Consider the following 13,446-nt stretch of genomic DNA (forward strand, 5'->3'; position numbering starts at 1 on the left):
TGACTCTGCTTTCACTCACATCCAATATCCAAATTTTTGGCAGATCTCACTGGAGCATAATATATAAAAAATCCAACCACTTCTCATCACTTCCAAAAGCTAGCTGCTCCAATTTACCATCATCTCTCACCCAGATTATTGCCATAACCTCCTTACTGTTCTCCTTGTTTCCGCCCTTATGCCCCTATAGTATATTCTCATCTGTGTGACCAAGTACACTTATCAAAATGTAAATCAGGTTGAGTCACTCTAATGTTGTGTTGTCCAGTATAAAAGCCACATTTGGCTATTGAAATTGATATGTAAATGAGTTGCGATGAAATAAAACTTAAAAATTCATTTCCTTGGTCATACTAGCCACAGTTCAAATATTCCTTAGCCACAGATGGTTAGTGGCTACCATATTGGACAATGCAGATATAGAATATGTCCATCGATCCAGAAAATTCTTTCAGACAACACTACGATGGCTTCCCATCTCACCTCACATGATATGGCACCCTAGCCACTCCCCCCACCACTCATCCAACCTTATCTTCTTTTACTCTCCCCTTTGCTCACTGAATTCCAATCTCACTGGTTTCCTGGCTAGTTCTTAACATGCCAGCATGCTCCTGCTTCAGGTCCTTTGTAGTTGCTCTTCTGTCTACCTAAGGTAATCTTTCCTCTGATATCTACATGACTTGTTCTCATATCTCTGCTCAAATGTCACATTATTGCAGAGACTTTCTGTGACCACCCTATACAAAACAGCAACCCATCCAACTCTTTGACCCTCCTTATTCCTTGTTCTGATTTGTTTTTCATTAGTACATAGCACCATCTGATATGTGACTTATTTACTTGTGTTTTTAACTTTCTCTCCCCCTGCCGTGCACCCCTTAAATTAAGCTACCCAAAGGCAAGAATATTTCTTTATTGGCTGCTTTATTCTAAGCATCTAGTATGCTCCCCGGCAGAGTAGGAAAATGAAAAGAAGAATAAGTAAAAGCATGAACTTTGTTTTATCACACAGGAGTCAGTGGCTGGGACAAGCTGTGGAAAAAATATGGATCCCGCTTACCTCAGGATGACCTCTGTCAGTATGTCACATCTTCTGACCTCACTCAGATGCTGGATAAATTGGGGATTAAGTATGAGTGTTATGACCTTCTGTCCACCATGGACATATCTGATTGTTTTATTGATGGCAATGAAAATGGAGAACTACTTTGTGATTTTTTGACAGAAACCTGCAACTTTAATACAACAGCACCACCTGATCTCAAAGCAGAAATTATGAAAGATCTGCAAGAGTCTGAATTCAGTGTAAAGAAAGAGGGAAAGGTTCTTTTTAATAATAGTCTGAGTTTCATAGTGGTTGAGACATAAATATCAATCATGAAGGTGTATTCAAAAATTATATTTTGAATAATGTTGATCATTTATTTCTATATTAAAATTATAAACACATCTCAGTATAAATAGAGCATTGTCTCTTATGTATAAAATCTAGAAAATTCCAAGACATTCTCAGATTTCCATGTGTATCATATAGGATACTGTTAGTCTTATCCCATTCCTTCCCCACATCAAGAGGCCACATTCAGGCTAAATACCACATAAGCTAGAAAAATGAAACAACTAAATTTCACTGGCTCATTGACAAGTAAATCCTTTCATTTGTTGATTATACTGGAATTTCCCAAAATACTAATAAAACATGTGCTATGAGTTCTTGAAATACTACAAAGTATATACTTATTGATATTATGAAAAGGTATATGTTTATTAATTTTTCCCCTTTTGTGAAGAATTTGTGCACATTTTCTAGTAGTTTCTGTCTTGTTTTTATTGATGACTAAAAGTAAGCACCTTAAGATTTTACAAAATTATTTGTCATGTGTTACATTTGCTTCCATTTTGTTTTCTCTTTTATCTTTATTGTTTATCTTTTATCTTTGATTTTATAGTATTTTGTTTTTTGATAAAGTGAAGGTTTTTTTTCTATTTTATTCAGTCAAATTTTAGGGTTTTTTCTTTCTTAATTTCTGGGTTTCTTTTTTTTGATTTCTGGGTTTCTGACACATTTTTAAAGGCCTTCTGAAAACAAGGCTTTAGAATATTTATATATTTTATTATAAAATTATAGTTTCACTTTAAAAAAATAAATCTTTGATATGTTTGAAATTTACATAAGTGTAGGGTCTGGGAAGATGACAGAGTAGAAGGACCCTAAGCTCACCTAGTCCCATGGTAACACTCAAATCAGCATAAATAACAGAAAATGACCCAAAGACAGACAGAAGAAACTCCACAACTAAAAGTAGGGAAGACGCCAATGGAAGAGTGTAGGGACAATGAATATGAGGTGGGGAGCTAAAAGAGCCCTGGCTGTCTGCAGCTGGGAGGGAGCAAGGGGCACAGAGAAGGGTGAGAAACAGACTGTCATATCAGGGAGCCTGTAGGGGGAAGAAGAATCCCCATAATATTTAGCTTTGAAAGCAAGAGGGGCTGAATTTCATGAGTTCTTACAACCAGTGGGACTTAAAGATTGGAATTTTAAAAATTAGTAGGCTCAGTTCTGGGAGAGCCCAGTGTGTTATAGGAAACTGAGTCCCTGACCATAAAAAGACAGCATAACAAATAGCCCATAGAGATACAGCATAGAAGCAGCAGTTTGAAAAATGCCTAGGGCATATGGGAGGGAGAGTTATTTACTAATCTCAGAGCATGTCCCAGAGAAACAGATTTCCCTGAGAGACTCCTCCAGAAACAAAAGAGCTGCCATTTCCATCCCCCACCCCTCAGCATAAACGCTTCACCACCTTTAGAAACCAGCAGACCCCACACTCCTTACTTAACTTGCTTACATTAAGCCCCCCACATCAGCAGATCTGCCCTTCCCAGTCACTTGCCTGTACTGTAGTCCCCTCTCCTAGAAGACTGGCATAACACTTGCCAGCACCGAGTCTCCCATGTGTTTTGTGGGGCCTTGTTCCAAGCAGCAGGTCACCTCCACACACCTTGTTAAAATTGCACTCCATGCCCATGTGGGCTTTGCAGAGCACACTGGCCAGGCCTGGTCTTCACAGCAACTGCATGTACCCAATGGAAAAGGACCAACAGCACCTAGGTAAAGTGTGTGCCCAACCCACTACTTTCAAGAGTAGGAGATGTAGCTGACTTTCCTAACACACAGAAACAGACATGGAGAGTTAGACAAAATGGGGAGACAGAGGAATATGTTCCAAATGAAAGAACAGGACAAAACCACAGCAAGAGACCTGGTAAAATGAATATAAGCAATATGCCTGATAGAGAATTTAAAGTAATGATCATGAAGATAGTCACTGGACTTGAGAAATGAGTAGAGACATCAGTGAGACCCTTAACAAAGAGATAAAAAAGAACCCATCACAGATGAAGAACACAATAAATGAAATTAAAAATACAGTAGATGTAATAAACAGCAGGCTAGAGGAAAGAGAACAAATTAATGACATGGAAGATAGTAATGGAAAGCAATCAAGCTGAGGAGGTAAAAGAAAACAAATATATAAAATGAGACTAGACTTAAGGAACTCAGTGACTCCATCGAGCATAATATCATTTGCACTATAGGGATCTCTAAGAAGAGAGAGAAAAGGGGGCAGAAAATTTATTTGAGGGAATAATAGCTGAAACTTTCTGAATCTGGGGAAGGAAAACAAATCCAGATCCAGGAGGCACAGAGATCCCCCAACAAAATCAACCCAAGGAGGTCCACACAAAGACGCATAATAAATAAGATGGTAAAAAGAAGTGATTAAGAAAAAAAAAAAATTAAAGCAGCAAGAGAAAAGAAGACAATTACCTACAAGGGAAACTCCATAAGGCTATCAGTGGATTTTTTCACAGACACTTTGCAGGCCAAAAGGGAGTGGCATATATGCAAAGTGCTGAATGGGAAAAATGTGCAGCCAAGAATACTCTATCCAGAAAGGCTAGCATTCAGAATAGAGGAGGAATAAAGAATTTCTCAGACAAAAACTAAAGAACTTCATGACCACCAAACTACCCCTACAAGAAATGTTAAAAAGGACTGCTGCAGATGACATGATAAAGACTCTACAAAAAAACTACTAGAACTGATAAATGAATTCAGTAAAGTCATAGGATACAAAATCAATGTATGGAAATCTGTTGCATTCCTATACACTAATAATTAAGCAGCAGAAGGAAAAATTAAGAAAACAATTCCATTTATAATTACACCAAAACCAATCAAGTACCTAGGAATAAACCTAACCAAAGAGGTGAAAGACCTGTACCCTGAAAACTATAAAACATTTGATGAAAGAAACTGAAGATGACACAAAGAAACAGAAAGACATTCGATGTGCATGAACTGGAAGAACAAATACTGCTAAAATGTCCATAGGACCCAAAGCAACCTACACAGTTAATACAATCCCTATCAAAATACCAACAGCATTTTTCAAACAACTAGGGCAAACAATTCCAAAACTTGTATGGAACCAGACAAGACCCCAAATAGCCAAAGCAATCTTGAAAAAGAAAAAAAAAAACAAAACAAAAAACTGGAAGCATCACAGTTATGGACCTTGAGTTGTGTTACCAAGCATAGTGATCAAAAGAGTATGGTGCTGGCACAAAAAACAGACACATAGATCAATGGAACAGAATAGAAAACCCAGAAATCAATCCATAAGTATAAAGTCAATTAATTTTTGACAAAGGAGGCAAGAATATGCAATGGGAGAAAAGACAGTTTGTTCAACAAACTGTTTGGAAAACTGGACAGCAACATATGAAACTGGACCACTTTCTTATACCATACACAAAACTAAACTCAAAATGGATTAAAAACTTAAATGTGATTCCTGGAGTCCAGAGTCTCTCATGGTATTATATGCTGGCTAACTGAACATAATAATAAAAAATAAATTAATTAAAAAAAAAAAGAAAAAAGTAAAAAAAAAAAATAAAGACACTTAACTTTCAACAACTGTGGGTTATGGGGTTTTGTAATTAAAGGAGAGTCATTGAAAAAAATAAAAAAGAACCTAAATGTGAGACCCAAAACTATAAATATCCTAAAACAGAGCACAGGCAGTAATTTCTCTGACATCAGCTGTAGCAACATTTTTCTAGATATGTCTCCAGAAGCAAGGAAAATAAAAGCAAAAATAAACCATTGGGACTGCATTAAAATAAAAAGCTTCTGAACAGAAAAACTGGTTAGAAATAACCAACAAGATTAAAAGACATTCTACTGGATGGGGGAAGATATTTGCAAATGACGATATATCTGATAAAGGATTAGTATCCAAAATATATAAAGAACTTATACAACTCCACATCAAAACAAAACAAAAACCCAAAACAAAACAATTCAATTAAAAAATGAGAAGACATGAACAGATATTTCTCCAAAGAAGACATACAGATGGCCAACAGACACATGAAAAGATGCTCAACATCCCTCATCAAGAGGGAAATGCAAATCAAAACTACAGAGATAGGACTCACACCTGTCAGAATGGCTAAAAGAAATAAGTGCTGGCAAGGATGTAGAGAAAAAGGAACACCAGAGCCCTGTTGGTGGGAAAGCAAACTGGTGTACCCAATGTGGAAGACAGTATGGAGGTTCCTCAAAAAGTTAAAAACAGAACTACACTATAATCCAGTAATTGCACTACAGGGTATTTATCCCCAAAATACAAAAACACTAATTCAAAGAGATACATGCACCCCTATGTTTACTGCAGCATTATTTACAATAGTCAAGATATGGAAGCATCCCAAGTGTCCATCATTTGATGAATGGATAAAGAAGAGGATAAAGATGAATGGATAAAGAAGAGGCCAAAAATTTGGCCATAAAAAAGAATGAAATCTTGTCACTTGCATCAACATGGATGTAACTAGAGAGTATAATGCTAAGTGAAATAAGTCAGAGAAGACAAACACCATATGATTTCGCTCATGATTCCAAATATTTGGAATTTAAGTGGAATTTCAGAAACAAAGGAACAAAGGAAAAAAAAGAGAGAGAGACAAACCAAGAAACAGACTCTTAACTATAAAGAACAAACTGATGTTTATCAGAGGGGAGGTGGGTGAGGGGGTGAGTGAAATAGGTGATAGGGATTAAGAGTACACTTACCAGTGAGCACTGAGTAATGTATGGAATTGTTGAATCGCTATACTGTACACCTGAACCTAATGTAACACTGTATGTTAACTATATTGGAATTAAAATGTAAAAACTTAATAAAAAGTTACATAAGTGGAAGAAGTTAAAATGAGAACAAAATGTTTACCCTCAAAAAGATAGGTAGCTATATCAACACGATTTCTTTGGAGGTTGGGGGAATCTCCATTGACTTAAAATGCACTTTATATCATTTACCAAATTTCCAGAAAACCTGAACCTATTTCAACACTCTAGAGTCTTTTATGTTCCTCTAAGATCTCCTTTAAGACCAAGAGTCATCCTTGGACAGGATTTTAGAGGATTTTTGAAAACTTATTGAATGTGTTTTATCTTATCTTTAATGGCAAACATCTATCATTCTTATAAAAACAGTACATCTCTTTAAAAAAGTAAATAATCCAGTAATTTATAATTAACAAATAAAGATATATTTAAAGTAAGTGAATAATTACTACTTTCTGTTAGATACAGAATGAAAGTTAGGTTTTCCTGAAGAGCTCATGAGCTCTCATTCTCCCAGTTATGAAGCCTTCAACATAGTGTGGCGTTCACTCTTTCATAACAGAACTACCACACTTAATGATGCAGGATAATCACTTAGATTTAATACCCCTCCCTAATCTCTTAGCTGAGGTCCAGGAAGTATATTGGAGTGCACAGCCTATTTTTGCTAACAAAAGACCAAGCTTTGTTGTTCATTATAAGTAAAACTGGCTTGCATTGCCCTCTTTTCTCGGACAACCTCATCAATGTTTTCTGAATTATCAGTAACAGCAAATGAAATGACAGTTATCCAATCAGTTTCCTGAATATGAACCCTGAACCATTAATCATACTGATATGTACTACTGACAAAGGAAATCTGTGAGGCAGGCATAATTGATGGATATGGGCCATGACGACCTTGAACAACTTCCCCAAAAGGATAAAAATCAAGACTCTATAGAGCAAATTATGGCCTTCTCTGAAAAGCACAAGTGCAAAACAAAACAAGAATAGAATTAACATGCTACTTACAGATAGAAAAAAATAGCAATCCATAGATGGATATTTATAAAAATGGCCTTTCTCATCCCTATAACATTCCTTAAAAAAAAAAAAAAGATAAATTCTCACTGCTTTAATTTGTTAATATAATGGGAACACTTGAGCCTTTATTTAAAAAAAAACAATCCCCATTAGTACCTACCAGGCAGTAATGGAAAGTTACATAGGTACAAAGGGATGAAACTATTGACTTTTCAAGTTTGTTCTTTTGGTTCAGAAAAAAGCCTGTAACATGAATTTGGAATGTTTATACAAAATTGTACACTTCTCAGTGTTTAATATGGTGCCATGCATATGGATCTCAAGTAATGGGTGTTCAGTGAATTCTTTCTTTCTCAAATATTCATCTTATATCTATGTGTTTATATTCTTCTTTTTTTTTTTTTTTTTACTGTGTGTTTGTATTCTTATTGCATGCATAGCTCAAGAACCCAATAAATTGTTGTTTGCCCTTACTGTTTGTATAAACCTTAACTTATTTAATGTATTTCGGACACTTTTTTGATTTTGTTGTTAGGGAGTATTGCCAAAATCCAGAGAAAACATTAAGTGGAGCACAGCATTTCAAGACCCTGATATTTGTTTATTATAAAAATTCGCAATTTTCTTAATAAAAAATTCCACCAATCTGGGCAAAAAATAAAAAGTAATGATTTCTGGTGTATCTCCATAAAAACAGATTCAAAGGTCACAAAGAATACTAGATCCTAAGTCTGTGACACTGCCCAGACTTAAATGTGTATTTAATGTGCTTTAAATGTTTGCTTAATAAGAATAGGTTACGCAGAATATTTTGTCATTTTAGATGAGGAAGCAGAACCAGACTTCTGGGTTTAAACCCCAGTTCTGTTAGTTACTCACTAAAAGATGTCAGGTAACTGATTTTCTCTCGATTCTCACATTTCTTCACCTTCAAAATAAATATAATCATCGTATCTACCTCAGAGGATGGTCGTAAGGATTCCAGGAGTTAAGCTACATAAATATACTCATAAAATGGCAGACTCAGGGAATTTCAAAAATATTATCAATGATTATTATTAATTGCTCTTAAAAATTTAATATAAAATGCAGAGCAGATAAAAAAATTAAAATTAAAGAAAATTATGACTGAGGCCAGAGAGCTAGTACCTAGAGAAGTCAATCTAATAATTCAAAACCTTGACATTTCTAGTCAAAGGTTGATGGGCTCTCCGTGTCTCCTGAAGCAGAGCTGGTGCTTCATGAAGCCCAAGGTGCCGTCAGGGTTGGGCCACTCTAGCCCCATCTTGGGATATCTGCCCATCCAATGCTGTAAGTGCCTGTGCTCTGTATTACCCGCAGTGGTCCCATCTCAACCCTGTCAGAATAGACCAGCTAACACAAGGAGGAAACGCAAGGAGGCAGCTAACACAAGGAGGCAACTCACTGGTTGGCCAGAAACTGATTGGAGTGGTTTCTCCTGAAAAATATGAAATGGATCCTTTTAATTCTTCTCTTAAAAAATTTGAAATTATAGAGGCACTGGGTAGCTCAGCCAGTTAAACATCTGCCTCCAGCTCAGCTTATGAGCTCAGGGTTCTGGGATGGAGCTCCGGGTCCGGCTCCCTGCTCAGTGGGGAGCCTGCTTCTCCCTCTCTCTCTGCCCCACTCCACTGCTCGTGCTCTCTTTCTTAAATCTCAAATAAATAAAATCTTTAAAATTTTTTTGGAAATTATGAATCTGGGGAGATTTGGCATTTGTACTGTCACTCATTCATGAAATATATATTCAACCAATATTTATTGTGTGAGGCCTTGTTCTAAGCAAGAGCAATACTGCAGTAAAGAAAACAAAATTCTAAATGCCACTGGCCTGATTTCTAGTGGGAGGGCAGACAGAAAAATAGATATATGCCAGATACCAGTAGGCACTATTAAGAAAATAAAAGTAGATAAGGAGAAAAGAGTACCAGAGGGTATAATATTAGTTAGAATGATCAGGGAAGTCCTTTTTAAAGGGTTGAGATTTGAACAGAGGTTTAAATGAAGTGCAAAGGAAGCTATGCAAAGTGCTGGGAGAAGAGCATTTCAGAAAGGACATGCAAGTGCAGAGGCCCTGTTGTGGGAATGAGCTTAACATATTTGAAGGGTTGTCAAGAGGGTAAGCGGCTTTCTGTAGTAGCTGAGATGAAAGGTCTTAAGGTAGAGTCAATCCGGAGTAGCCACTGTGGGCCATATGGGGAGGCCCTCATTAGGATGTTAGAGAAACAGGAATGGGGCACACACAGGAATGAGGAATGTCAGGAGTGTAAAACCACAGGGCATTTGAATGGGAGATTAGCTTTAGCTGTCTCAAGTAATGCTCCTTGCCATTTCTAATCCCTGTCTATGTCTATCCTGGCAACAAATACCCTTTTCCTTGCAGTATCCTCATGGGTATCTGCTTGCCACCCAGATGTCCTAGACAGAAAAGCATATAACATCTCATTCGATTATTTCTTAATTTGAAAGACTGATGGTTATTATCCCATTTTGAAGGTGAGGAGGCTGAGATACTAATAAGTTAAATAATTTAGTACAGTTCTCAAAGCAAGTTTGTAACAGGTGTAAGCTAGACTCGATACCTTCTGACTTCACACCGTGTGTCTGTACAGTGAGCAAATTAAGTTAATATGCTCTTTCATCTTAGATGTAGCTTATCTTAAAAGATAAGACTTCATAGAACTAAATTCCCTTTGCTCCCAAAGATCCATCTGCAAACTGAAGGGAATTGATCTTATTATAGAAGGGCAGAAGAAGCATCAGACGGCCAAAGGGTAGTATATGTATATAAAAAAAAAATCACCTCCTTGAATGGTAAAATAATACTCTTTCTAAACACTATGCTTCACTAGTAAGTTTGCCTTAATCAAGTCCCAAATACCTGGGTTCTCCCAACCATTTGCCTTGACTTTTGCCTTTATTTTTCTACCTCTATTCCTACCAGGTCCCAGGCATCACCACTTTCATGTTTAAATTATCTGTCACCCATATCCTAGCTCCCCTATGATTCGTAAACTGTGCAATACACATCCGTAGTATGCAATCAACTAATGCAGGGTAGTTAAAGCTATGGGTTGTGTAATCCATTTCTCAATGTGATATACACTGTGAAAAGGCAATTGCAGTAAAGGTGGGAGTTGATTTAAGAGTTGGTACAGCCACTCTGGAAAGTTAAAAATTGAGCTACCCTATGACCCAGCCATTGCACTACTGGGTATTAACCCCAAAGATACAGACGTAGTGAAGAGAAGGGCCATATGTACCCCAATGTTCATAGCAGCATTGTCCACAATAGCTAAATCGTGGAAGGAGCCGAGATGCCCTTCAACAGATGACTGGATTAAGAAGTTGTGGTCCATATATACAATGGAATATTACTCAGCTATCAGAAAGAACGATTTCTCAACATTTGCTGCAACATGGACGGCACTGGAGGAGATTATGCTAAGTGAAATAAATTAAGCAGAGAAAGACAATTATCATATAATTTCTCTCATCTATGGAACATAAGAACTAGGAAGATTGGTAGGGGAAGAAAGGGATAAAGAAGGGGGGTAATCAGAAGGGAGAATGAAGCATGAGAGACTATGGACTCTGAGAAACAAACTGAGGGCTTCAGAGGGGAGGGGGTGGGGGAATGAGATAGACCGGTGATGGGTAGTAAGGAGGGCACGTATTGCATGGTGCACTGGGTGTTATAAGCAACTAATGAATCATCGAACTTTACATCAGAAACCAGGGATGTACTGTATGGTGACTAACATAATACAATTTAAAAACATTAAAAAAAAAAAAAAAAGAGGTTCCCTGGGCAACAAGAGTCACAATTTCCAAATGTGCCAAAAATTCACTAGGGCTTCATGTCAGATTGCTGTAATCTCTGTAGCAATGGATTAATAAATACAGTGATGCGTTTTCTGGAGGCTGCAATGACACATTACGGATATTCTGTATAAGTAGTGTCTTCCCATGATCATATTCTTCTCTTGAAGAATTACCTGTTTCCTGATTTGTCTTAATGATACTTGAAGGACTTTGCAAACAACCTGCCTAGGGTAGAAAATGTTGAAATAAATCATAGGGGCCATCAACTACAGTCCAAGCTTGGTGAGTTCTCCAAAGACATTTGATACAGAAGATGCAAGAAAATATCAGTACCTCTGTTTATGTCCTACAGCTAACTAATTTCATGCTAATTTCATTTCTGTACTTTGATTCCTCTTTCTACTTGTGTTGATAGATGGATTTCATGAGTTAATTTTCTAGTTTCCGATGCAGGCAGACTGGACATAAATCCCAGGGTTTTGTAGAAGAGACAGTTCTTCCATGCTACTTATTATCAGCACAAGCACATTGCAGCCTTGGTTTATTTATCAAGATTTTGCTACCACTCTGCATGCTTTCCAAGACCTTTAATCTACTTCACAATAGCTTTTAATGGGAGGTGCTTTACAGTTTTTGTGGTTTGTTTATTTCTATTTTTATTAGGTTTTTTATTTCTCCAGGTCCAGTTGGGAGAAGAGTTTGGACTTCTTTCTCATTTTTAAAAAAATACCCAGAAAGCAAGACAAGGAAATGAGCCAGGGCTTACTGCTTCAGAAGAAACCTCATGGGACAGATTTGCTTGGGCAAGGTTGGTAACCCATGGGTTTCCCATCTGTGTGTCCTAGGAATGGTGGAATAAACATTGGCTCCCTGTGTTTTCTTTGGTCTGTCTAATTTATAGATTTCCATCTTGAAAAAGGGTTGATCATGGAGAAAGATTCTTTGCTAAATAAAACACACCTTAAAGAATTTTAAGGACTCCATGTTAATAATAATTAATATTTATTGAGGAGTAGCAATGTATTAGATACTGTGTTACATTATTTAATCTAATCTTCCCAACAAGCTTATGAATTAGTAACTATTTCTATCCTAATTTCACAAAGAAGGAAGCTGAAGTGTAAGTTGCTTGTATCACTTCTCCCACATTCTCACAGCCTATGGAACCAGAATTCCAACCCACGCAGATGAAACCCAGGGACTATGTTCTTAACCACCACATGCTGGCTGTCCTTAATGTTGATCCTTGTTGATTCTCTGTTCCTTCTCTCCTAACCCTCCAAGCTTCATTACAGGAATCACCTCCTAGCTGTTGAATTTTCATTCTATTTCCTGGGGACTGATCTCAGTTGGTGACTCTGGTACAAAGACAGCACTTGTTTGACTTAGTCAACCTTGATTCTACAATGTAATACCTTCAAAAAGCAACTCCTATATAACTTTGGCCTGCTTTCTTGGGCAGGGGAGGCCAATTCCAGTAAATTGATCTAGTATTCTGGTCTTGTGTAAATATATCAGTTATTGAATATCCATAACAAAAGAGACTTGGTATTGGCAAATGATAAGGTCTATGTAACTCCAGCTGGCTGGAGAATTGTAAGGTAATGTGGCAGAAACTATTTCCCAATCAATAGCAATTCTCCCCTTCTTCTCTGGTAATATAATATCTAATTTTTAAAGAGGTACATGACTCTGCAGATGAAGACTGCATTTCCCATACTGCCTTTGAGCTACATAGAGTCATATGACCAAGTTCTAGTCAATGGGATATGAGAAGAAGCAACACAGTTTGTGGGTCATGCTGACAAAGCAAGAGTTATAGTTTCCTCTTCCACTTTTTCTCCTTCTGGATGACTAGAATGTGGATGTGGTAGTGTGCTATCTCAGAATGTACAGAAAAAGCATCAATGCCATAGGAAATCCAGAGCAACAGGTAGAAGGAGCTGAGTCTTGATGGAGCAGAGTTACTACAACAGGGGTGTATGTACTGCCTACCCTCAGGCTGTTACATGAGAGAGAAACAACATTCTATCCTCTGTGTACAATGCTAAGTTATTTGGAGTAAGATAATGCCCTAACACAAGTAGGTTAATCTAATCCAAGTCTTTCCTATCTTTTTCAGAATCTTTTTTCTAATCTGTAAATTAGACCAAGAAGAACATTGATAAGAGAAAAACTTTTGAAAAATACAACATAGGTTATATTTGGTCTAGGAGGGTAGATGGGTATTTTTGAGGAGAAAACATTTTTTCCCCAAATAGGACCAAAATATCAAGATGAGAAGTGTACATATTTTATCAATCACTTGGATTCTAGATGTTTAATTGGCATGATGTCAAATCTCACCTAGCAGGTGATCTAGTCAGTCA

At 37.0% G+C, this 13,446-nt stretch overlaps 2 protein-coding genes across 21 annotated transcripts in view; one reads left to right on the forward strand and one right to left on the reverse strand.

Moving 5' to 3' along the window:
* The window catches only part of HNMT (histamine N-methyltransferase), a 56,378-nt gene extending 44,404 nt beyond the window's left edge, over positions 1-11,974 (forward strand). The window contains exons 6-7 of one of the 2 annotated variants that reach the window (XM_045782690.2): positions 1,016-1,082; positions 11,758-11,974. In XM_045782690.2, the coding sequence (XP_045638646.2) occupies positions 1,016-1,082; positions 11,758-11,893 (203 nt within the window). In that variant the 3' untranslated portion in view covers positions 11,894-11,974. Of the gene's footprint in view, positions 1-1,015; positions 7,706-11,757 lie in introns of those variants that run through there. The other variant, XM_045782683.2, reaches the window with a different exon arrangement.
* LOC123782474 (uncharacterized) overlaps positions 1-13,446 on the reverse strand; it is a 604,024-nt gene that overhangs the window by 418,604 nt on the left and 171,974 nt on the right. The gene's annotated exons all lie outside the window — the stretch shown is intronic.

The sequence above is a fragment of the Ursus americanus genome, chromosome 1, assembly GCF_024610735.1.
Source record: "Ursus americanus isolate L20-20 chromosome 1, mUrsAme1.1.p, whole genome shotgun sequence".
In the NCBI taxonomy this organism is placed as follows: Eukaryota; Metazoa; Chordata; class Mammalia; order Carnivora; family Ursidae; genus Ursus; species Ursus americanus.